Source organism: Phasianus colchicus, chromosome 2 (genome assembly GCF_987193195.1).
Source record: "Phasianus colchicus chromosome 2, bPhaCol1.hap1.1, whole genome shotgun sequence".
Lineage (NCBI taxonomy): Eukaryota > Metazoa > Chordata > Aves > Galliformes > Phasianidae > Phasianus > Phasianus colchicus.
This window is the reverse complement of record NC_143437.1, coordinates 16,574,858-16,600,995: the sequence shown is the minus strand read 5'-3', so window position 1 is coordinate 16,600,995 and position 26,138 is coordinate 16,574,858. Positions and strand designations below refer to the sequence as shown.

General features: G+C 41.6%; 1 protein-coding gene across 5 annotated transcripts in view; it reads left to right on the top strand.

Moving 5' to 3' along the window:
- The first annotated feature begins 565 nt into the window (after positions 1-565).
- Positions 566-26,138, top strand: part of MAP4K3 (mitogen-activated protein kinase kinase kinase kinase 3) — an 81,037-nt gene continuing 55,464 nt past the window's right edge. For all 5 annotated transcript variants that reach the window (XM_031596888.2, XM_031596879.2, XM_090134935.1 and 2 more), the window contains exons 1-8: positions 566-797; positions 10,010-10,067; positions 13,203-13,293; positions 18,074-18,138; positions 20,227-20,282; positions 22,482-22,529; positions 24,658-24,700; positions 25,357-25,429. In XM_031596888.2, the coding sequence (XP_031452748.2) occupies positions 690-797; positions 10,010-10,067; positions 13,203-13,293; positions 18,074-18,138; positions 20,227-20,282; positions 22,482-22,529; positions 24,658-24,700; positions 25,357-25,429 (542 nt within the window). In that variant the 5' untranslated portion in view covers positions 566-689. The remainder of the gene's footprint in view (positions 798-10,009; positions 10,068-13,202; positions 13,294-18,073; positions 18,139-20,226; positions 20,283-22,481; positions 22,530-24,657; positions 24,701-25,356; positions 25,430-26,138) is intronic.

Here is a 26,138-nt window from a genome sequence, read left to right as displayed (position 1 = left end):
CTGGAAGGAGTTGCAACACCAACACCTCTATCTCTAGCTGTTTGCTTTGCTCTGCCTGGTTGTTGTGATTCAGGTAAGGCTGACAGCCTCCAAAGGATGGGATGGCAGGAGGCAGCAGCCCAGCTGTGGCTCTCGAGGCGTGGAACGAGTCCTGCAGTGCCTCAAAGCCCCAGAAGCTGCTGCCTCCAGTTTGGTCCCTGGCACAGCCATGGCGGCCCCGCGGGTGTTTGTGTTAAGAAGGAATGGGAAGGTATTTGGGTGAACAGGGATCAGAGTGGAGAAACCCACGGGGTTTTCTGTAAGATTGGAAAAAGCGCAGGCAGTAGGTGGGGATGGAAAACAGGCTTCAAGGGGAGAAACAAGCTCGACGCCGGAATACCGCCGCCGCCATGGCGCAGGGCGCGGCGCTCACGTCCCTCATGCACTCGGCCCCGCCCCGACGGGCCTCGCGGCTTTGCCGCCTCACGCGGAGCTGCTGCGGCCGCGCATGCGCAAAAAGCACACGTTCGCCGCTCGCCGCGCAAGCGCGGCCCGCCGGGGCGGGGCGGCGCGCGTGCGCGTTGTGGCGGCGCAGCGCCATGTTGCCGGAGCGGGGCAGGGGGCGGCGGTGAGCGCTGCGGCCCGGCGCCCTCCCCTCAGCTGCCCTCCCCCGTCCGGGGCCGCGGCCGAGTGGGGCTTCCCCCGGCACCATGAGCGGTGCCGGCGGGCGGGTGTGCGACCTGTCCCGGCGTAACCCCCAGGAGGACTTCGAGCTCATCCAGCGCATCGGCAGCGGCACTTACGGCGACGTCTACAAGGTACGGGCCCGAGAGCGGGGCGGCGCGGTTCGGTTCGGCCCGGCCGGCAGGGCGGCCGGCACTCGGCACCGGCGGCCGTGTGGGCCGGGCCCCGGGACGGCTCCGCGTTTGGGCCTTCCGTCGGGCGCCGGAGCCGCGTCCCGTCGCCGCGGGTGCCGGTTCGGGTAGCCGGGCCGCCGCTGTCCGGGCCCGCTGCGGGCTCCGAGGCGCGGGAGGCACCTGTGCGTACCTGAGGTGGCGGGGCTGAGCCCGGAGCGTCCTTGGGGCCGGGCTGCTGGAAGCGTTGCTTCGGCACCGCGCTTCCCGAGCGGCATCGCGGTTCGTTTGCTTAACGAAGTCGGTTCTGGTGGGCAGGGCTGTGCCGGAGCGGTCCGAAGTGTTCTGCGATGGGAGGTTCAGTCGCTTAAAAGTAGCGCTGACGTTACCTCTGCCTTGAAGTGAGCGTCCCTAGGGTGACGTCTTGTTTGGGTAGAGCGCTCTTCAGTTCAGGCTGTCTCGCTTGGATGTTAGAAAAGCTTCAGGACCTCAGTCCTCGTGTACCTGCCTTCTCAGTGCACTAATCCCCAGCCCGAGTCATTGCTTCACTGAAAAGGGTTATTGTGTTGTCTCGTATACCTCGCCAGTTTGCAGTATTAGTGTGCTGTGCTGATGGCTATCCAAGCCTGCTTGCTTCACACTGTTTTTTATTTTTCTGCAAGCTGCCCACTTGATGTTTATTGCATTTGAAACTGGCCCACTGCCTGTGATCCCTTACTGATTGGGTTTGCTCGGTGCTCTGTATGTGACTGACAGATGTGAATTCTGTCTTCTGTATCCACAGTTTTATTTTAAAGATGTTACCTCCAAGCATAGGTTGAATATTTCCATTTACGCTACCACTACGTGAGTGAGGCCTGCTAGTTTCTGTTGAATTTGTCATAGTTTTCTTGGTGATTATCATGTTTACATTGCTGTCACCTTTGGTTCACTGCTTGGTTAGCAGTCAGCATTCAGCACTGCTTGTAACTTTTTGTTCTCTCTCAGAATGGATTTGTCTGTGTTTCATGTTTCCATGTGACAGCTGAGATGGAAGGTGATGAATTAGAGCAAGGATATGTTGGGCTAAGTTTAAAAGTATTTATTTCTTGTTGACAAAAGTGCGATAAACACTTTCTTACTTTACAATTAGGTTGTGAACAGCATAGGGAAAATGAGTCATGCTTTTCTCCTGGGAGAATTATTGCCCATTTCATTTCGAGGCAAGGTGTTGCCCAGGGTGCCTTCAAAGAGGAACGTGAAATTAGTCTGAGAATCATAATGTGGCATAGTTACTTCTAATGTCACAAAGAGGAAGTAATATACTCATGTGTGTCACCCACGTGTGAGCTTGCTAGGCCTTTGTCGTGAATTTGTGAGAGGGTTTAATATTAGAGCCTCTTTGATTTGCTTCGTCTTGCTTTCTGTGGGTGAACTTTGTGGTCAGTGAAGCAATTGAGCAGAGCTGAGGTTACTGGTGTGAACACGGTGCTCGTTGGCGGTGGGGTTTCAGCAGACCTGATCCAAGTTCTGGGTGTACTCAGATGACCTCAAACTATTCCTTCAAAACTTCATTTTTGCCCCCTTTAGCAGGGAGAGCCATGTAGGAAGGTGTATTATTGCAGTAACAAGAGGACAGTCTCCTTCTGTTGACATTCTTTCTGTATGCTGACCTTTCTGTAACCTGCTTTCCTGGCGAAGTTTGGAAGAGCTGAAAGCAGAGCGGGCTGGCATCCACTTCCTCAACTCTTTTTCGTTGAGCTGAGCTATGGAAATGCATGGGCCTGCTGTTAGACAGGTGGAGCATTTTAAATAACAAAACAGATCTTAGTATTTATAAGAGCCAGTGGCGTGGAATAAACTAATGAGTTTGTAGTAAGAAAAGTAATGGGTAGTGTTTCCATGTGATGAGCTCTTTATCAGATATGCATAGTCAACCTTATCTCTTCCAACCAAAGTTTATTGTAAGAGATGAAGCTGGATCTAGTTTTATCTCATTCTTAGTTATTAGGATATCCCAGGGATATAAACACTGACATAATGTTTTCTGTGAAGGTCTGAAAGATACCTAAAGGACTTCACAAATAGTATTCCAGTGAAAATATGTTGCTGTGATAGATAAAGCAATATCACAGAGCTCTCGTTATCCATTTAGATACAGTGGAGGATTTATAATTGATTCCCTTGTCCAGTGAGGTCTCCTGGCAGGATTGGCAAAGTCAATTAATGGCAAAATCAAGTTACTACCTTGGTAGCCCAGCTGTAACAAAACACAGATGATCTTCTAATAGTGTTTTCGTGGAGTTAAGTAATCTTCTGTTCTGCGTTTCGTCTTCTCACTTGTCTGATTTTGTATGTCTTAACAATTGTACTTGTTAAGTAACTTAATCTCTAAACCAGACTTTATATGAAGCTGAGAGCAAAATTGCTTTTCTGGCTGCAGTTGCATGTCAGCAGAATTGTTATTTTCACCTTCTGTTTCTATTGAATTTTCTCATCTATAACAAGACCTGTGAGAAAGGGCGAAGGCCTGTTCTGCTGTCTCACAGTCAGTTCTGTCTTCTGTGTTTCTGTATTTCACTGTCAAGAAGACTTTCGTTGCATGACATGGCCAGCAAGGCATAAAGGAGTTGTCGTCTTTTTCACAACCAAAACAGCACTACCCCATCCTGCTCCCTTTTGGGAAATAATTTTTTGGAGTGAAGTAATTGCTTAATTACTTTATTTTGTCAGATTTTTAGAAATATATGTATTTTTGTATGATTTTAGTATGAAATCGCCAGTCTGATAAGACCTGTACCCAAGTTCTGTTTAGTTTTGGGTCGCAACTTCCACATGGGATGTTCTAATGGCTGTATTAATAATTAACATCCAAGTGCTGTAGTTCTCCTTTTTGCCATCCATACCAACACCTTTGGTTTTGTTGGTAACTGCATATAGATTTGAAGTATATTCTGAGGTGGTTGTAGGTCCATTTTGTTTGTTCATATAGTTAACTTTTAGCACAGTGTATCTTAAAAAAAAAAAGTCATTTTGGTTTCATAAACATTGAACTTATTTGCCATTGTGCAGGTTTTTCATCTATTGTGAGTGGACCCTGCCAAAGATTTTCAGTGTCTTAGAAAAAGACTCTTCTTCCCTTTTACTGAAAGTGATGCTTACGATAATTAGACTGGACTGTTGTTTCTGCAGAGCTATTGGTTGTGTCAGGTCAGCTTCACCCCCATTCTTTTTGTTTTCTTGACATCTGATTTCAGAACAGAAAAAAGCTGATTTGTCTGCTCTCCTCTCCTTTGCTTTGGATATTGTTTTTATTGAGGAAAGTCATATTTAACCACCTCAACTGTTTGAGACCAAAACACTCAGATTCTGTTTCAGTCTTCAGTTTCTGACAGCGCTCCTATGTTTTGCTGGAGGAGAACGTGTCCGGAAGAGATGAACCTGAAGAGTCTTCCATTTTGCAGAGTCATATGCAGGATTCATTTCTCTGCTTTGCTTCTCTTTCCCGGGGTGATCCGATAAGCCACGCGTTTTTCAGGAGCAGAGAAGATTCAGGAATATTTAAACAGTGCCTTTTACTTGTGTGCTTCCGATGCATATTTTAGTATTCTTATGTACCTTGCAGTTGTTCAAGCTCCTTCTGAATGATAAAGATTCTCCTTGAAGGATCTTTATTTCAGGATTTCTTTGTTAAACAACATCCCTAGTATCTAAGAATTGCTTTCTAAAATTGCAGCCCTGTCAGGCTTTGTTGTTGTGTCTCCTACCGGAATGTGGAATGTCATTTATTTTTACCAGAATTCTTGGTAGTTCAATTCAGGTTAATTACAGCTGCGACTTCCTCCTAAGCTGTTGGATCAGATCAGCACATCTTACTATTGCCTGAGAGCCAGGGGATTCCCTGCCCTATTCCTAGCTTTAGTCGCTGCTCTCACTGCTTATCTTGCATCACCTCTGGAGCTCAGCATGCTGCCTGAGCCAGTGCACTTAGCTAGCCTGGCAGAAAAGGGACCAAAAAAGGAGTCAGGTGGATTGCTGCATGCTGAGCATGGGCTCAGCTCCTGGCTTTGAGAGGGCTGCAAGCAGGGGGCCTGGGGAGCGTGTAGGGTGGCAGAGCTGAGCTGGGTCTTTCTGTGCAGCAGGTTGAGTTATCCTAGGAAGTAGCAACTTATTTAGAAACTGCTTGTCCACGTTTTGGTCAGCAGTTAATGTGTGAAGTAGTTGAAACCAGAAGCAAGCTATAATTACTGTCTTAGACTTTGCTTCTTGGCCCAGTTTCTCTTGTAGCATTGTATACTTGATGTTACCAGCCTCCATTTGAAGGACAAATAGCTGGCAAGTGATTTACCATTTTGGACCCTGGATTTTATGGCTGTACTGCACAGACCTCTCCCTGTTGTACATATACTGCTGGGGCATGTATTAGGTGCGGTACTAAGTATGAGTGTTCCTCTTCCTTTGCAGACACATCCCATGCACATCTGCTTGTCTTCCGCTTGGCTAAACAGAGCTCATGCACAGAGCTCATCTGACTGCTGTGCTATTCCATTGCTCTTCCATTCTCTATTTTGGAGTAATAAGGTCTGTCCAATTGTGAGGCATTTTGATAAACAGAATTTTGTATAATGCAATAACAAGAAAAAAAAAAAGGCTTTTCTATCTTATATTTATAGCGAGTGGCAGTTTTTCAGGTAACATTTTGGTCTGCCTATTATCTTCACAGAGGTGCTTGTAATGATTCCTGTTTGAACAGGCAGTGCTTCTTCAGCTTGACTTAAGTTGTTGGTTTTTTTTTTTTTTTTTTGTCCTCATCCACTGGTTAGGATGAGGAGCTTTGTATGGCTTTCCAGAGCAGACAGTAAGGGCTCTATACATTTAATGGTATGCCTGTGGGCCAACGACACCATCTTTGCTTCTGGAAAACCCTTACAGTGCGTTCTTGTTGAAATAGTTCACTCCTATAAATGGGCAGGTGAATTGTACCCGTTTTGATTTCTAGACAGATGACATTGTGGTAAAGATGGCAAAGTAGGGATTGTGTTTTGTGAAATCTGCGTTTGCAGGACTTGCTAAAAACACTGATGGGAGGTAAAGCTGCTGGTGTGTGTTGTTGCCTCATGCTCATGAGGGCTAGGAGTTGCCCCCCCAGAAATGTGTTTTTTTGACAGAGACTGCGTGTCTTTGAAATTGTTGATTGCTTTTTCTGACTCAAAAGTACTTGTTTGCAATTGCTCTTCAGCCAGCTGTGCCTTATTTATGCTCTAATTTCAAAACCTGTATGTAATCGGCAACTTGACTGTGATTATGCTAAATGAAAGCATAAGGCCAGTCCTCAGCTTACCAAGCTGTTGTATAGTATGTACACAAGCATTCTCCCAGTAGGGTTCAGAGCCGGCTACCGTTTTCAGAGTGTCAGTACAGTTTGAAGTGCTGTGTGTTTTCCAGTGTCTCATTTATAGGCGCTTGGGCAGGGAATTGTTTTCCAGCAGATGTCTCCAAAGCGGTTTGATGAGATGGAGGAATACTTGTTGGGGTACCTAGTCTTCATCCTTTGTGAGGAGCTCTCGTACCTCTACAGGCAGGATGCTCGTACATTCAGTGTTAATAATCCAAATGGAATAGGATACAAACTGCTACCTTATGTAGGTTGCTGATTTCAAGTCATGTTGTCTTAAGGAATAACTCATGCCCTGAAGCAGTGGGTAGTCAGCCCTTCCTGAGGGCATTGCTGACCCCGCATTAAATCAGATTGTGTTCCTGCTTTCTAATATTTGTGAGTCCAAGAAGATAATGGTTGAGAGAATGGCCAGCTGGCTGAGGAGTCGTGCTACTGCTGGTGTTGGAGAAAGAAGGGAACGCTGCATCTTTTCGGCTTCAGCATTTGTTTCTTTCCCACCCGCAGTTCTTCCATGTCCTGTTCTCAAAAGAAGAGAAATGTTTGTGACAGAAGGGGGTGGTGTCAGTCTCAGAGTGTGGAGAGTGCAGGTTTGGCAAAGTTGCCAGCTGCTCAGCATTTCTTTCTTTGGCTGGGATGGAGCATGCTATAGCTGGGATGGAGTCCTGCTATGGCTGTATCTGTAGATTTGTCTGTCTGCTGTTGATAATTTTTCTGGCATTACTGTCACATGGTAATTATCAACAAGAATCCTCACGTGTTTTATTTGGCAAAATTTACTTCACATTTTTCATTAGTTCCTACCCAACTTGAATCTTGGTTTGGTTGCCATAACATTCTGTCGAGCACAGTGACCTTCAGCTAGAGATTCCTGACAGCTGAACGCAGCATGAGGTGTGTGTAGGGAGGATGTACCAAGCAACTTGTTGTCTTTGTTAGACTGGCAGCATCCCTGAAGCCTCTGCAGTGGACTCCCAGCTTTGTTTGCACATCCCAGCTGAATGCAGGATGCCTAACTGCAGATCTCACTGTTTTCACTCACCACAGTGATATTTCATTGATTATCTTGCTAGCTGTTCCAAAACATGTCTTCAAGGATAAACAAGACTCGTAGATGATCTTATCTCTGTATTAAAGCATAATTAATCTTTCTTGTTGATCTCAGAGGTTAAAAGTATACCGACTTTCAGTTCATGAACATCTGGCCTCTGTTTCTTCCTATGAAAGTAGATGTTAAGGAAAAGCAGTAAGGAATAAAAATCCTACTTCAGCAGTGCCACTTTCTCTCTTGAGTCACCTTCATTCTCTGTTATGGATGAAAAGAACCGGTATTTTTGCTATTTTTAGTGTCTGTAGCATCTTCGTTGCTGCCACAAAGTGATGATTGGAGACATTGCTGCCGTCAGAGGAGCACACAAATAATGGCTTACTGGGAAAGGCCTGCAGGCAAATTTTGTTTTTTAACTCTTCTTTCTATATAACCTGTCACGTTTGGACTACTGTCTGACTTCTGTAGGTTTCTCACTGATCTCAGGATCTATTCATAACCATCTGCCTTCAAAATATTTAGAAATGCCCGTGCTCCCAGCATCACGGAAGAGCACGGCCACCAAAAGGAACAAGGGGTCTGAGGTCAGCTGTGCAAGGAACTATCTGGGTAGACCCCTAAACGCAGGAATGCATGCTGCATTTATTTCCAGACTGGCTATTTTTCGTAGTGTTTTGATTTGTCTTGCTTCTTTTCCATCAGTTATGGCAATGGAAAAAGCCATCGGCCACCTTTTAAGCTACTGTTGGGTCAGTGACTTACAGCACTTAATGAATCTCATGGCTTTGTAGAGCAGTACTGTGGATCAACGTTTGCTTTCTTTTTTATAAAGTTAGTTTTAAAATATTTGAGAAGGGGAATCTCTCTAATAACCACAAGCCTCTGATCTGCTAAGTGACTTAAAACCAAGATGATTAACAAGTTAAAGGCGGTGGCCTCTCTGTGTCACTAAATTATATAATTCTTCCACAGATCTGGCACTTTTTTTGCTTTGAAAGTGGATGGGGAAAAAGGAAAAGCACGACAGGCCTCATGGTCTGGGCTCTGTGTAGGACACAGAGTGGCATTTGGTGCAGCCAGCGACTGTCTGTGCAATGCAGCATTGGATACTGAGACTAACCTTTGGAGAGGGGAGGCAGGAGCTGAGCATCCTTCAGAGCAATCAAGATTATTGTTAATTATGTTTCTTCTTAGTGGCTTCTTAAAAATTAAACTGGACTTTGTTCACTCGGTTGTGGAGCTACTGTGTATGGAAGGGAAAGGCTATTTTAATTCTTTCTAAATCATTTGCACGCTTGTCTTCTTTGCAGCCTTACAGGGAGAAAGCTGTCAGTGACTGAGTGCAGGGATCAAGGGGCAGGCAGTACCTACAGGAGCAGAACATGTTGCTTCTCTCTCTTGGGAGTCTCAGAAGTAGTTGCACACTGCAGGGTAGGAGCACGTGATCCTCCCTGGGCCCTGCTTGTCTGCTTTGAGATCTGTCCGTACTATGATTACTTTTCAAGCAACAGTTCAGTGGCCAACTTGTTGGAATTTAACAGGGAAGTACAGCACAGTCAAGGACTTGCATAACATGGGGCTCTATGCTGTTGTGCCAGCACAGAGCTTCCTGAGCATGCTTGCAGTTTCAGAGCTCAGTAGAGAACTCTGCTGAGAAGGTTGTGGTTGATGAAAAATTTAACGTGAGTCAGTGGTGTGCACCTGCAGCCTGGAAGTGCTATCCTGGGTTCCGTCAGAAGAGGGGTGGCCAGAAGAATAAGAGAGGGGATTGTTCCCCTCTACTCTGCCCTCGTGAAGCCACATTGGTAGTGCTGCATCCAAGTCTGGGGCCCCTAGCACAGGAAAAATGTGGAGCTGTCAGAAAGGGTCCAGAGGATGGCCCTAGGGTGTGGCACCTCTCCTAGACAGGCTGGGCTTGTTCAGCCCAGAAAATAGAAGGCTGTGGGCAAGTCTCATTGCAGCCTTTCAGTATTTAAAGGGAGTTTATAAACACGAGGGAAATCAACTTTTTAGACAGTAATAGGACAAGGGGGAATGGTTTTATACTAAAGGAAAGGAAGCTTAGATTAGATATCAGGGGGAAGTTCTTCACTGAGGGAGTGGAGAGGTGCTGGCACAGGCTGCCCAGAGAGGCTGTGGATGCCTCTTGCCTGGAGGTGTTTAAGGCCAGGTTGGAAGGGGCCCTGGACAACCTGAATCTGGGCAACCAATAGGTTGACAACCCTGCATGCGACAGGGGGTTGGAACTTGATCTTAGGATCTCTTCCAACCTGAGCCATTCTGTGATACAGGTTAGCTGCTTAATGTGTTTGTGACACAGTTTGCTATGTCATTAGAAAAGAAATCCAATCTGAGAGGATCTGCTGGAAGAACACTTCTGACAAGTTTGTGTTGGAGAAGAACATGCTAGCTCTAGCGTTCTCTTTGGTTCAGTCATCAAGCACAGGCATGGATTATTTTAAGCTTATCTAATGGAAGTATATGCTGTAAGCTCAATGAAAAATAAATGCATGCTGTATTTGCAAGTCTAACCTCACATTCAACATAAATATGCAAGACGTTTTAATTTATTGGCTCCTTCTGTGGCTGTTCTGCTTCAAAATAACCCCAACAAATGATTTCATTGTTTTGGGCCCTTGTGTTTCTCAGTTGCACTTTGATTCTGCATTGTTAGAGAATCTCAAGCGGAGGGCACAGAATAGATTGCTGTGTTGTGCTCTCTAAATACTGATTTTATTGTTTGTTTTTTTGTAGGCTAGAAATGTCAACACGGGTGAGCTAGCAGCGATCAAAGTAATAAAGTTAGAACCAGGTAAGTGGTCACTGAGACAAAATATTTACATGTTTGAAATACATTTTTGTAAAATCAGTTGAGTTTAGTATTGAAGAAGGGATAATCGCTGTTTAAGTAGGGGAGAAAATGCTCTATTTCAAAAACTAACATGCATGACAAACAAGATGTGAGAGGAAAAACATTATTAGAGAATGGTTAAAGGAAAGCTGATTAAAATTTCAGCCTGAGTTGGGTTTTATGGTTTTAAGTACTGTTTTCAACTCATGTGGTATGAAAATCTGCATAGAATAAAACAGTGAGGAAGACAGAAAATTCCCCTGGAGAAACTGAGGGAGAAATAAAAAGGAAGGGTGATATAATAGGTGAGCATTAGTTGAGTATTGGGAATTGAGTAAATTTCCTGCAGTTCTCTGGCAAACTCTGATTAAAGCTTTATTATATGATAGATTTTTGCTTGAACCATGCTTATGTTGTTATCTTGTAAGTGCATAAGCAGCATTTCTATTGCAGGCCTGTAAGTGCTGTTCTGTTGATATGCATAGACATGTTGAACATGACTTCAGTAATTTGGGGAGGAAAATGGCCAGCCTTTTTGTTTGACTCTTTAACTGTTGATGTTCCATCTCAAGGTTAATGTTGAGGTGAGTGATGGAATACTTTAAATATTACCTGGCTTTATCTTTACAGAGTTTGCAGCTGAGAACTAAAAGGAATTACTGCTTTCTCCCTTTCTTTTTTTTTTTTTTTTTTTTTTTTGTCTTAGATTCTGATGGTGCATGTATGTTTGAAAATATAAATTCAGGACACGACACTATGTTACAAAGTAGTTCCAAAAGCATATGTTCATCATGCAGCTTTTCATCAAAGCCGTGGCTTTGATTGAATCTGATGATTGTGTCAAGTTCTGCTGCTTTAGCTCGTTAGAGCAGCTTCCATCGTTGGAGTACGTGGCTGTGCGTAGCGTGGGTTTTCTGCAGCCGGCTGAATATCCCCGTGGAACTATAAAGCTAAAGCAGGGAAGGAGAGTTGCAGAGTGAAGAAAAAAGAAAAGACAACGTCAACCTTTCATGTAATGCAGTTTTTCACTTAGCTGACTCCTTCCACTCTTTCAGAAATATGGAGTGGCTTATTACATGGAGAGGGAGTCGCTGAATTACACTGCGTGCATTATCTGAACAGCAGGCAGCATGAGGATGCACTGCTGCTAAGGGAGCTTGCTCTTGTGCTGTGTTGGCAGGGATAGCGTCTGGCATCTTGCAGCTGAATCAAGTATTTTTGGCAGCCTTTGGGCACTAAGAGGAGTACAAAAAGATGAGCTTTAGTTATCCTCAGTTTGCTTGGTGAGCTCAGCTTTTCTCTTCGTAATTGTCACTTCTAGTTGGAGTAGAGGGTTGACTCACAGCTTCATAAGTGTCCACGTTCCAGAAGTGCAGTACTGGCTTACATGCCAAGTTTTGCAGACTTGGGGACAGTGTGAAAATTAAGAGCTAATTACGTTTGATGCTCACACTGCTTTAATATTTTGCATGCAAATGAAAGCACCCTTCAAATGCTGTAGGAATCACAGAATCATAGAGGTTGGAAGGGACCTCTGGAGATCATCTCGTCCCAGCCCGTTACTAAAGCAGGTGTTTCCAGGCATACATTACACAGGAGCTGTATCCCTTCATGGAGATACCTGCTTTCATGTTAAAATAATTTCTTCTTTGTTCTTCAGCATTTGCTTGGAGTATTTGGCTAACAGGAGAGTCAGGATACAGCACGCCATCGGTAATAAGCAATTGGTTATGAAGCTACCTTGCACTTTCAAATTTGTTTTCAGTAAATATAACACATGTGGATATCAGATTTGAGGTACCAAACTGTTGGATGACTGGTATGTTAATGGTTGGGAGAAACCTAAACCTTATTTACTTAGATAATAGGTTGGCCAGTTCTGCTGGAATTTATTGTGTTACATTTGAAACTTAGCAACAACTGTTTCTGCTAAGTGATTTTAGGTTGTGACAGCTGATAAGTAGAATCGTATTGTCTATATCGAGCTTTTTAGACAATAGTTTTAGCTCCAATTAAAAAAAGTCTAATTTTAGAGTTTTGCTGAAGTGTCCTATAGCAGTAGAGAAGAAGAGTTCTGACACACTTTGAATTGCGTATTTCTTGAATTCGCTTCAAGTGTCTCTTAACCATTTAGCTTCATGAACAACTTTTAATTTAGAGCTTCAGGCTTATTTTAGATACAAGTCCTTGAAGCCAGTAAGAATGAGTTGTTTTTTCTACTCTGTATGTTTAGTAGCTAAGCAAACTTCAGAAGAAATCCTTCAGAAATAGCACACCAGAGTAGCTATAGTTTGCTATGGCTTGAGAGATTTCAAGAGAGTGCTACTGAAATGCACAGGAACGTTTGATGTGTTTCTCAAAAATGAAAAAAGCTGTCAGATGTGTTATTGGCATTGTTTTTCATCTTGATTTCTCTCACCTTGTCTAACTTACTTACAAAATCCCTGCATAACACCACTGAAGCAAAAACATCTCTGGAAAATAGCATTCAAGGTGTTCCATTTTGTATACATCTGTCTCAACGTATGCATCTAGTAGGGATCTTTCATAGAAAGACAGGTATAGCCTAAGTACCAAGTCATAAGGTGTCTGTCAGTGTTCTACCTGTATGTAAGTTATGTGCAGTCCATAAACGTGTGTGCTTGCCAAGTCTACTGAGAAGTTGGTGCAGTGTACTATTGAGTGGGTTTTTTTGTTCAGGAAGGTGATAGGAGTGATAGGATGCATGTTGGACACACGGCCAAAAATAGCATAGTTTTGTCATGTTTGAGGAACCTGGAGTGTTGGCAGGGCATATGCAGATGGACACATTGGGGCCTCAGGGAAAAGAGAGCTGAGAAAGATGTGGCACTTGCCCGAAGAAGTATCCACAGATGTGAAGTCTGTCTGGCCACAATGAGACTTGTTATTTGTAAGTTATTTGTTACTTATTGCTAACAAGCATTGATTTACAGTTTTTTTCCATGCATGTGAAACTGGCAGATAATTAATTTTATTTCCTCAAAATGCTTTTTTTTTTTTGTGAACATGTTCTGAATGTCTAGTTGAGATGCAGATATGGGCCAGGCCAATGATAATATTCATTCTTCTTTTCAGGAGAAGATTTTGCTGTTGTGCAGCAGGAAATCATTATGATGAAAGACTGTAAACATCCAAACATTGTTGCTTATTTTGGCAGCTATCTCAGGTACGGTTTGGTTCTTTTGCTCACTTAAAAATGCCTCGATATTGACTTGAAAAGGATAGGTCCATAGGGTGACATAGTCAAAACACAATTTATCAAATAAATACTATCTCCTTATTTACTTTTTTCCTTTTTACTGTAAAATCTGTTCACCTTGCTGCAGTCTCTTTCTAGAAATAATGTTTTTCTCAAAGTCTTTCAATGACCGTAGTTAAATCTGTTCCAGTGAAATGTCTCTTAAATTTGCAGAACTTTAGAAAGTATAAATATTGCATAATACAGAGTTTTTGGTAATATTATGACTTAATTGCTCTTGTCAAGTAAAATTGTGACAACTTGAAGTTGAGTGTTATGGGGAAATAACAAACCACAATTCTTTATCTCCTTTTGTTTTTGTTTTCACCTCGTGTAAGAGTACTGGTGCTATAATGCTTTGTAATGCAGAGACTTCTGCTTGCATTCAGGTATTCACACATCTTTTATCTAGAATAGTATAGATAGGACACTACAGCTCTGCAGTCTTGACAGTATGTTAGACCTTCTTTGTAGGAGAAGGATGCCAGGTTGAGGTATTCGTGTGCTTAGTAGCCTTCAGCAGCTCCAGCTGTAGTTTTCCATGATAGCCATCTGCTGCAGGCAAAGATTTTCAGCAGTATTGGCCAAGTGCTTCAGAGAAGATACTGGTGTTTGCACATGAAAAATCAGCACGTGAAAATGTTTGAAATTACCATCTCTGGAGAAGGAATTTGGCTTCTTTATTTGGTGTGCACCTTTTCTATTTAAATCTAAAATACTACATTTCTTTTACCTTAGTTCCAGATCTGTTAGGGTTTGTGAAAGCCCAGTTACTGTTTTCCTTACAGCTGGCAGGTTTGGTGCACTTTTTACTGTGGAAGAGTTGAATGTGCACTCCCTGGCTCACTCAGCCCTTGTGAGGCGTTCCCTGTCTTGCTCTGGGTGATCCAAAATGGAATGTTGAAGTGGAGATCATGGAGTGCTCCCTTGTGCTGGTGGTGACCTTGGCACTGAGTGCCTGTGTTGCTGCAGCTGGCCAAGCTGATCCTGTCAGCACTGGGAAAGAGGCAAGGCCCTGGCAGCAAATGCTGGAGGAGTGGTTGTGCCCCCAGTAAAGAGTTCAGAGGTGCTCTAAGGAGTTTGTTCTTCCTCCATCCTGAACGCTCACTGAAACCATGTGTTATCAGTGGCGGCGATGCATTGCACTGTACTTTGTTTAAGTATGTTTTAGCTGTTTGATGAGTAAAGAAGTATGGTACGCTCAGATGTGATTCAAGTCAACAAGACTTGGGTTTTAATTAAATTTATGCTATAGTCATTTCAAAGGGCTGTAGTGGAAAACCTGCCATAGGTTAGTGTGCATTGAGGATGTGTCCAAGAGGAAAATGAATTTTCAGAATAAGATGAAATATGCTGAAAGAACAAAGAGAAAAGCAGACCATAAGTGATCAGCAGATCACTGATAGATGAACATCATCTGTGCTGTGTGCAGGTTGAGGCTGGGAGTTGTGTTACCAAGACCACGTGGTTATGTACTGCTTGTATTCTGAGGCACACAAAAGGAGCAAAGTCTGATTATAAAATCAACAAGGCATGCTGTTTTGGCATCCCATACCTCAGAGGGTGCTTGTCTTGGCAGCCTTAATGCTTTGATGCTGAGCTGATCTGTGAGGGTTTGTGCAAGTGTGTGTACAAATAGACTATGTTCATGTAGGAACTTGGTTCTCCAGACTTCCACTGCAAGTGTCTGTGCTTCAGTTTGGACTGCTTAAGTTTAACTTGAAGGTCACTTGCATTCTGTGCAGTGCTGGCAGGCTTTTTCCTGTGCATGAATAATCAAGTCTTAATACTGATATGTAAGTGACTAAGCTTTTTGAATTAAAAGTGCATGGTTTAAAATTGTGTGGTTGGGACCAGGTTCTGTCCCACTCTCCAGTTATACCTCCTTAATCCTCTTCCCAGCCTCAAAGCCTACCGTTCTTTGGCAATAGAGTACTTTCTTAAGATGTCCTCTTCCACATGGGATGCCTTTCTGCACCTTTCTGTAGTACTGGAAAGGAAGCGGTATTGCCATTTTTCTTGATGTGATACATTAGTCTTGCTTGTCATGGGAGCATGCAAGTCACTGTTATAAAACTGTAAGGAAGACTAATTTTACAAGAAAGAAGTAATTGAATGGAAGAGGGGAGGGCTTATGATCTGTAGTGCTGTTGGATTTACCTTGAGTTGTTCTTCTAATGCTTGAACTTGTGACAAGAATGTGCCTGTTCCACTTGTGGCTGTTTCTGGAGATGAGGTTGCTTGCTTTGTAGAGGCACTGACATGTGCATCCAGCTGCCTTACCAGCTGTGTTGTTTAACCAATCACGGTGGGAATGGATTGCTTAGGATAAATAGTAGAATGCTTTTTGTGACTTTTTGAGATTTCATATGAAAATGGACCACGAACAAACATTTTACAAACTTAAAAAGTTTAGATTTCACTTCATTGTGAATTTTGAGATTTAATTGAAACTTCTTGTCATACTTGAGCTGGAAATGCTTTTTCTGTATTGAGAGGATGGGGGGAAAGTAATTTTCCTCTAATCAGAGGAGACAGGCATGCCTTGGCATACCAGGAATTCAGTTTTAGTATGTACAGTTGTATTTTGATGCTCGGGTGCTTTTGCTTGGTCCCTTTCACACATGGTATACTGCTTCTCTTTTGTCTGGGGAGTTGAATGGCTGCCTTTGAACCTTCTCATTATCTGACCTTTTGTTTTTGTAAATATCTTTCAATGCTAAGAAAAATACCATCGTCCTATGCTTGGCATTTCACTTTGTGTTGTTCCTGTGCTTTTCTTCTGTTTACATATGGATTTCCCAGGCAGTTGAATTTCTGCCGTGCTGTTAACCTAGGTGTTAGGTTGCAGACTCTAAATGGTACTGTTGATCCTGTCTCTGTGTTTTGTTTGCTGTGCTTGTCATTTGCTCTGAGGACTCAGACAACTGTATATGTATGCTGTAACTGTTAATCACATGGCTCTTCACCATGTCTCCAGAGCACTTAAGCGCAGTAAGAAAAAGTTAGTGAGTCAGAAACAGTCTCCTCTTTTCATGCTCTTACATTTTTTAACTTTTCTGTAAGACTTTTCCACACTGGGAAGTTATGCCCAATGAGTGAAGGTGTGAATTTACAGCACGTAACTCTTTCATATTTCCTACTGTGTGGGCACTCTGCTGTTCCAGGGCTGCTGGGATTTTCCTAGCTTTTCCCCATTTCCCTGCTGGTATCAAAACAGGGTGCAGCATGGGAAAGAGTGACTTTCATGTGTCCCTATCTGAGTCCTGTATTGCAGTAGGGAGCAAGCACAGGACTTGCAAGTGTCTTTCTGATCTTCAGGGTGACTTTTTCACTCTTGTTCCGCTGCTGATATTGATAATTCTAATGTCTTTCACAAGTACTGACATCATTTCTGTCTGATATTGATCAGTTATTTCAGTGAAATGTCTCTTTTTTTCAGAGTAGCAGTGCTTTAATTAACCCTTACAACTGCATGCTGTAACTGTGACGTCTGTTGCATGAAACCTTTTTAATACCTAAACAATGCCCTTCTTATCACTTATAGAAGCATCTAGGCACTGTTTTGAGTAGCATGTTGAGGATGGACATGTAAGAGGAGATTCATAAAAGACTTGAAACGGGCCTGTGTTGGCTGTTACCTGCTGGTGAGAAATACAAGCAATTCAGAAGGGCAGGGAATAAGGTCATGGCCACGCAAAATGCTTCCAGGAGTACTGGTGTTGCTCACAGGAGTGTCTAAGCTATTCTCAGTAAGCCTTATGAACGCAACAAACCCCAGACCAGGGGCCATAAGCAAGCTGCAGATTATCACCAGTCTTCCCTTTAGTTGTCCTGTGTGTCAATCTGCCCTGAGGTGGCTGAGTGTGATTTTTCTCTCCTGTGTGTTTTGAAGGCCAGGAATAACCAGGTGTGTCCCAGATTTTCTGCTCTACAAAGTGCCTCTCTGCCTCTGCACTTGTGACATCTGTCTTACCAGTGAAAATTACTAAGTGAAAATGGAAGATGAAAACCATAACTATACTTTTTGTACTCTACTGTTCCTTTGATTCCTTCAGTCTGTTGCCTGTTCCTGGAAGGCACTTCTTACTGTGGTACAATGAATCAAGCTGAATTCATTCTCTCTGTCAGAGAAATGAAAGAGCTGCTATGTGCTCCCTGCCACCCGATATATCCACAAGTATTTTCCAGAGGAAAGACATCACCTGAGTAGTCACTTAGCCACAACAGGGGCTCCACTCTGCCCAGCTTTGGCTGTAGCACTAGTTTTACTCCATTTGTTGTGAAAGAAATTGAGTTGAAAGATGTCCTGTGGGCTTTCTGTATTATGAGTTTGTTTCTTCGCTTTGTTTGTTTTGTTTTAATTGTTCTGTTCTGAAAGATGTGGAGGAGAAAGGAAAATAAGGAAGAAATAAGAACCCACTGTATTTTCTCTACCCTCAATAAAAACAGATTTTGTTTTCATAGTGCATTTTCAACAGTGTTTTCTGCACACACTTCTATTGCTCCAATAAATGCTGGAATTTTTCGTTATTTTGTTAGTTATTTTGACAGTGAATTATTGCATAATGATTAAATCATTTTAGCTCAATACTTCTGATAACACAGAGCTCGTAGCATTCTGCTTTATAATGCTTGAGTCTTCTGACATGTTTTACAGATACAGTTTAAATCTGACAGGCAATGAATGGTTTTGTTCACTTTTTAGACGTGACAAGCTGTGGATCTGCATGGAGTTTTGTGGAGGTGGCTCTCTACAGGATATTTATCATGGTACGTCAAGACCATAATTCCTTAAAAGCTAAGTAAAGCTTGTTGTAAGAAAATGGAGATGATTACAGTGTTTTGGAATCAAAGAGGATGAATCTTAAATTCAGTATCCATAATAATCCACTGAAGGTCAATTTTAACTTACTTAAGTATCTATGTAATAGGTTGTTTTTTTTCTTTTTTGAAACACAATGAACTGCAGCAGGGTGGAGTAACAGAAGTTGTTTCCTTCCTTCATCAGTTCATGTACCAATCCACTGCTTTCCTAAAACTGTAAAATTAGACAGTATTATACAGTGAAAAAAAAGACAAAGCAAAATCTTGTATCCTGGTGTGCTGTGTTCATAGTCATCTCATTTTTGAGCTTTTGAACTTTGTTTTAAAGCAGTCGATACCGCAGCCTACAGGTACCTGGATAAACAGACAGATTAGCACTAAAGCTCTTGTCTTTTCTGAGAAGCGACCTTCTGTATGTTAGTGATTCAGTAGTGCCCAAAGGGCCTTTTCAGTGCGTGACATGTAAAAAATAAAGGTGGCCTACGTGTTTGCTTTAGATCTGAGTGCATTGGGTGGTTGAATAAACAAGGAGTGTGTGTAGTTCTATCACATGCAGACAAGATAAGTCAATTGGTTGCTAATTTTTGACAGACAAAATCAGTTTTAAGAGTTTTTATTGCCCTGGCAATAAGACTTGCTTAGGAAATGACTATGCTACAAACATGTAATGGCTCTGTGATTGGGAGATAATGTTTTTCAGACAGGAAATCCATCCAGATTTTAAATAGTGAAGATTTTCCATGTTAGGTTCCTCACATCCTTCTCATGTACATAAACAGCTATCACGTGTTTTTTACATCTAACTTGGGTGCAGTTAAAACAAGGCAGTGATTCACAGATTCACACTGTGTTCACATTGCAGTCATTTGAGTGTGTTCTTGTTGATCCCTCACATCTTCACCAGTGTTGATGAGAGTATGGTGCCTGATAGGCTTTGTTTTGTGGAACACCTGTAGAGTAGGAAATGAGCTCATGTGGCTTAAATGCCTGAACAGATGTCGTACAGGAGCTGTTTCCTGTCGCAGCTGATTTTTTGGCTTCTCTGCCAGCAGCGGCTAGAGTGGAAGGTTCTTTTCTAATCTTAATTACGCTACTAAGTTCTTAACTCCAGTTGAACCATAGGCCTCAGCAATTGAATCCTAAGTAAAATAATCATTCAAGTTAATTCAATATCAGTTTCTCAAAATAAACATGGGTTTTGAAGAAACTGTAGCTTTGTGCTTGATTCTTACTTAATTTTTTAACTCCCTACTCATTTGTGAAACCACATCCAACTTCTCTGTTCGCAAGCTTCTCAGGTTTTGTCCAGAAAACAATGAAGACTGCATGTCTGCTCATAAAACCTTTTAATCTCAGGATCAAAGTCAAGTGACTGAGGACAAGTCACAAGCTTTCCTTGCTTGTGGTTCGGTGTTTGTTTTGCATTTTTGTTCCAAATGTAATTATTTTAAGAAACTTGGGTGAGCTGGGGCTCTAGAGCAAAGGGGAAGACTCTTGAGTAGCTGCTGAGTTTGCTCAGAGGAAGAGATGTGGAAAGGTGCCTGGTGTGGCAGGCCCAGGAGCCACATTTCCAGCAGAGCGTACGGAGAAAGGACAGAGGAGCTTCAGATAGCAGGTCGTGTGGCTGCAGGAGACTAAGGGGGAGAGAGCAGGTTATAAGGGGTGGAACTCAGAGGGGCTTTGAAGTCCAGGACATACGAGATTTGTGCAGGGGAAAGAGCTGTGCTTAAATCGCTGCTTCTGTTGTTATAGAATATTTCTTGTGCTTTTTTTTGTTTTTTTCCTTCCTTCTGACTGCTTTGAGATTAATGCATCTGGAAAGCAAGCAATTTCCATTCCAACAGGACTAGATAATTTTGGAATTTGAAAACATTTTGGTAGCTCTTGTGATGTTCCTTCTGTGGGAAAGTTTAAACATGTTACTGGGTGATTCTATTGAATCCTCTCAGTATGAGTGGAAATTACTTGAGGTGTAGGTTTGGGAAGGACAGTGTCTTACCTGATATTGAGTGGGTTGTTTTTCTTCTGTTTCAGTGACTGGACCACTTTCAGAACAGCAGATTGCCTACGTTAGCAGAGAAACACTACAGGTAGTGTATGCTAAGGTTCTTGTGGTCATATACATGTAACTGTAATGTAAAAACATTAAAAGCTAAAACTAAAAGCTAAAAATATGTGTCATGTCATGAAAGTACAGTGTTTGGAGGGCTTAGCATTTTTCTCTGCTGAGGAAGTCCTCCGTTGTAGCCTAGAACTGGTTTGTTTAATTGTGTGACCCTAAATGATCCAGGATCGTTTGAGAAAAACTGTCATCTACTTTCTGCCGGTTTTTTTGTTTGTTTTAAAAGAGAGATAAAAAGCAGTTTATTTATTTGTCTGTATTTGTGATGCAAGTTAGTTATTGCAAGTTTGAAGGAAAATTTTAAGACTCAGTTTTGTGTATCTGATTGATGTGCCAACAAGGAGGGAAAAGAAATGTGTATGTATACTCAAGGAGTTCCAATTATGGTCTTTAGTCTCTCCTTATGGTTGTGTTAACTTTCATATTTCTTTCTTAAACAAAATATTTAACTCACCAGTAAAACGTCACGAGAACTATCATGTTATGTCTTGGTTTCATGTAAGAGAGCAGCTCTTGGCTTCTACTGAATGCTGAGCTCTCAAATGCTGTTTGTTGAGAGCCTCTCACACTCAAGATAGCTCTGTCGCTGAGCCAGCTCTATTGCATGCCACTGACCATTTCTCTATGCTGTGCCAGAGATTGCTGTCTTCTGAATTCCAGGACATTTTCTTATAGTAAAGTCTTGACTTACTAGTATGAAGGAGTGGGTTTGGTTTTTTTTTGTTTTGTTTTTTTTTTGGAGTCTCGAATACCTGAAGTTAGATTTTGAGGTCTGTATTTAAAAACCCATAAAGTGGTCTGATGTCAAAAAACAAACAAACAAACAAAAAAAAACAACCCAAAAAAACCCAGTCACTGATACTGATTCAGATACTGATTCTGAAACTATAGGTACTGTAATATGGAGCTTCCATGATTTTTTTGTGCCATTGACATCTGGAGATGTACATGTGAAGAGTGCATGTGTGACACTTCTAGCTAATGCCTGTTGTTGCCATGTGGAGTTGATGCTTTGACTGTACTCTCTACTAAAAGCAAATTGAGTCCAATTTTGGGTATGCGTGCATCCCTGCAGTGAGAGCACACAAGGTCTGTTGATCTGATCTCTTCAGCCATTTGCCCCAGAGAACCTGTGCTAAAACACCTCTGAGACTTTCAAGGAGTTGGATTTCACCATTAATTAGTGCTTTTATATTGCATTTAGATTTTCGTGAACTAACAAAAAATAGCCCCAAACTGCATTTTCAGTGGTACTGTTGTCAATCCACACAAAGAAGATGTTGACCATTTCACTTGAAAATCTAAAGTACTAAGTCATGTAAGCTAGCACTTCCCAGTTTTTCCTGATGATGGGAATAGGACCATCCATGAAAACGCTCATAAATGGAAAGGATCCTAGTATTGTTTTTGAAATCAACTATGTGATGTCTTGCTGAGATAATTGGGAGTTAAAAAAAAAAAAATTGTCTTAATATGGATATCTTCAATGAAATGTAGTCATTGCAGAGGCTGATGATTGCAGAGTGCTGCAGATGTTTACCTGCTGCTTGCCCATGAAAGAGCATTTCGGAGATAAGCCCAGAGTGTTAGAAGTGGTGTGCTCTGTGATTCCTCATATGAGGATTTGACTGTGTAGTATTATTTCAGATCTTGTGTTGAGGCACTGAGTCCTAAAATGTTTCACTGTCGTTACCACCTGCAGAAATGCATGACTTAAAGTTGAAGCAGAGCATTAGCCCTGAGGAGCTGCCTGCTGGTGTCCTTCTAGAGTTAATTGAGGCCTGTAATGGCACAGGTGATCTCTGTGCTAGATATCTGGTGATCAGACTGCTGAATAGAATGCTGTTAGGCAATTTAAAAGTAATTAACTTGCTCTGAAAGGGTGATAGTTAACATATCCAGAGGAAAACTTAACCAGAAAAGTCTTTCCTGTCAGTGGGCTTATGGTGCCTGACATTCTTCCATTCCACCCCTGCATTTAGATGTTACACTACTGTGTACATGGAATTTCCAAGTGCATTCAAGAGTCACTGAAATAAAGGAATGTTCTTCAATCAGAAAGTTATTTAGGTTACTGAATTGCATACTAAATACATCTGTTAATTGAGTAGGAAAGGCATATTAAGTAAAATATTGGATTTAATTATTGTTTAACTATTTTTTGCAGGGGCTCTATTACCTTCACAGTAAAGGAAAAATGCACAGAGACATAAAGGTGAGTAAAAACGGAATGGAATTTTGTGTTTTTAGGGTAATCTACATCATCACCTCTTAAGAGTTTTTACTGTTATACGGCACTTTTGGGGATGCTTTCTAAATACATAAGGTTTATTGGAATAATATTTTCTGCCCGCTAGAAGAAAAATATCTTTAAGGTGCATGGGAATCATTTGTTCTTGTAATTGGAACCACACGCTTATTTTGAGCAGTGCAGCAGAATTTTGGCATCAGCTGCTGTCCAATACAGCTTGTATTCAGATGTCCAAAAGGATGCTTTCTGTGCAGAAGGAAAGGCTTGGTCTTTTCCACTCCTTTCTGAGAAGCTTGGTGTACCCTTCTGACTGAACCAGCAAGTAAACAGAACTGTTGCTTGGCTTCTTGCTTCTTTTCTTGGTGAGCAGATTGCAGGGCAGTGGCTGCTGTTCCTTGTACTTCTTACAGACTAACTTGTCTCCTCCTTCACATCTAAAATTAGAGAGCACCACAAATCAGGTTCTTAGCACCAACTTCCTTAAACCATCATCTCAACAAAGCTGTATCAAAGGTGGCTTGCTCATACTATTATACTCCCTGTTAATAGTTTCCTTCTGATACTTCCTGTTGACTTTTTGTCCCTGGGGTTTTATTACTTACTGTTTGCATTTCCAAACTGTTCCCTGCTCAGATTCCAGCTTTAATTTGGCAAGCTACCCTCCTGGATATATGTCAGCAAATTACTGTATTCCTTTGTGTTGTACATGCATTTTTGTTTATCTACCTTGTGTTTCTTTCAGTGCAATAATGCATAGTAGCTTCAACTCTAGGTGCTTTAGTACAGGTTAACTCCTGTCATCCTTGTTGTCTGCAGGACGATACTTGGGTTTAGTGCCACCAGGAAAATAATTTCTGAATGAGAGATTAATTTGGACACTAAACTTGAACATTTTTCATCGTACTTGATGGGATGAAAAATGCTACTTGTTAGGCTGCAGTGCATAGATACTCATTTCTAAACAGAAATATGCTGATGAAAACATGGAAGTGTGCGTTTTTAAATGAAAAACAAAAATAAAGGTGAGCATGGAAAAATACTATCTTCATCTGCAACTCTCCTGGCGAGGCAGTTACATTTGCTTCCTGCAGTAGCTAAGTTATGTATTTAGTGTATCTGTTCTGTTAGTCTTGAAAGGTGAACGGGGTCAAGAGCATGTTAACTGGGCCTCATGTTATTTACCCAGCTCCATTTATGAGGCTCATTAACTGCATTGTGCAGCATTTGCCAAAGTAAGCCTTGTAGCTGGAGCATGACTGCAGGCCTGACTTCTTCCCCATGCAACCCCCTACCTGTACGAAAGCAGTTGTTTGGGAAGCCCTGCATGCTGCCTTTCTGTGCAGTCTGTGGGCAGGGCTGGCAGCTGTAGCACTGCCTGGCTGTGTGATTGGCTCCAGCCTTCGCTCGGTACTGCTTAGAGCTGCTTGCCTCCTTTGGAGCTCCCACTTCCTTCTTGTGGCATTTTCATGGCACCAGCTGTCATTTGGGGTTAGCTTTGGTTATTGAGCTGCTTCTGGAAGTGGTGCATGTAGCCACGCAGCATTGTGCTCTTCAGAGGGAGCGCTAGCGGAATCTCTGCTGCGGAGAGACAGAAATAGTTTTGTTAAAACACTGGAGTTTCAAGGAAGGCCCTTAAGGCTATAATTATCGTGGCCCTGAAAGGAGACAAAACCAGCTTGGCATATGAAAAGAAAATCAGATTACTTCCGTTGTGACCTTTAGAGTTCCTATTTCCTTTCAGTCAGTGTAAATGGAAAAAAGAAAGTAAGAATTCATCTTCATAAGCAAATCATCATAATTCTGCTCTTTGAGAGGGCTTTGTGTACAATAGAGAACTTTGTAGTACTATGGGCTAAAGAATACTAAACTTAACATTCATGAGAAATACTGAATATCTGAGTTCCTTTATATAATAGAATGGCAAGTTACTAATTTCACAGACATTTCCTTGTTAATGCTACATATTTCTCAAATGTACAGTTTTGGCTTATCTTCTTACCACTAATTTGCTGTCCATATATCACATAAACATTGGTTTTCTATAGCATCACAAAAATCTGCCTGTTTTAATACAAATACACTTTTTTTTAAGGGAGCAAACATTCTTTTAACGGATAATGGACATGTAAAATTAGGTAAGTTAATAAACAATCTGTTAATAACTGTAAGTTGTTTGTAGTCTGAAAACAAAACCTTACCGATTTTTGTCTGGTTATGTAAGGGTTCGTTATGTAAGGAATTAGCACATGTCACAATTCTTTTTCTCTTGCTGGTAAGATCTAACTCAGCAGCACCAAATTATTGTCTTAGGAGTAATTGGAGTCTGGTTTTGCAACACTGAGGTAAAACTTCCTGAGGTTGCAAACATGGGGTGGAAGTCAAATCAAAGGTTTTAAAAAACTTTTATTGAAATGTAACATCCAGAGTTCTTAAACATGAAATATACCTTTAAAAACTGCCAGAAATAACCCCTTAGATTTTATTAAATGATGTATTTTATGTTATTAAAAGAATGCTAGTCATTGTTAGAACTTCTGTGTTATCCTTTTGGTTTCTTGCCCTAATGAGAGGGGCCTCCACATTTGATAGGCAACTGAGAGGAATTAATCAAAAGTATCTGAGATTCATCAAGTTTCCATTATTTGCTTTTTTTTTCTTTTGTAAATTATTTTCCTGTATATTTAGGAAACTCGTACAGTGGAGAAATCAAACTGTCATGTTCTTAAAGAAAATGAGCTACATCAGAACATTATTATTATACATCATTATTAATGATCTTTATTTTTTATAGCTGATTTTGGAGTATCTGCGCAGATAACAGCTACAATTGCCAAAAGGAAATCGTTCATTGGCACCCCGTATTGGTAATTGTGTTTTGCTTCGTCATCAGTATATACGTAGCAAACATCATTCTGTTCAAAAATATTTGTGAAAGCATGCCACAAACTTTCTGGGTAGACTCATCACAAAAAACTGATGTTTCTGGGATTGTGTCTTTTTTTTTTTTAATGCTGAGCATTAGTTAAATCATTCAAATGCTCTGAAATGTTGAAAACAGTTTGGATGTGATGCTCGGGGACATGATTTAGTGGGGGCTGTTAGAGTTAGGGCAGTGTGTTTAGGTTGTGGTTGGACTTGATGATCTTTAAGGTCTTCTCCAACCTGATTGTATGATTTTTATGATCCCATCTGTGTGGTGCTATTACTATTGACTAATGGATTGCAGTTTAGTCTGATTTTAAGTATGTACACAGTTTTATGTTTTTAACTGTGATCTTGAATTTTTTTTCTGTTCAATTTCCATTTTGGTGTCTTGCATTTCTTCCCCTCTATCTCAGATAAGTCTTCTCTGTAACTCTTCAGTTGATAACAAGTTTCATTTGTTTGTCTTCATGGATTCCTTTGCTGCTTGTGAAATGTTTTTTCTAAACTAATTTTTGTTGTTGTTTTCAAGCAAGAATTAAAGCAAGAAAGCCCAACTGAATATGAAATTAAGTTTTTATTGTCTGTACTGTATCTTTATTCTGTCCTGAGCAAACTGGTTTCTGTAATTCATCTTCTCTAAAGTTCAGC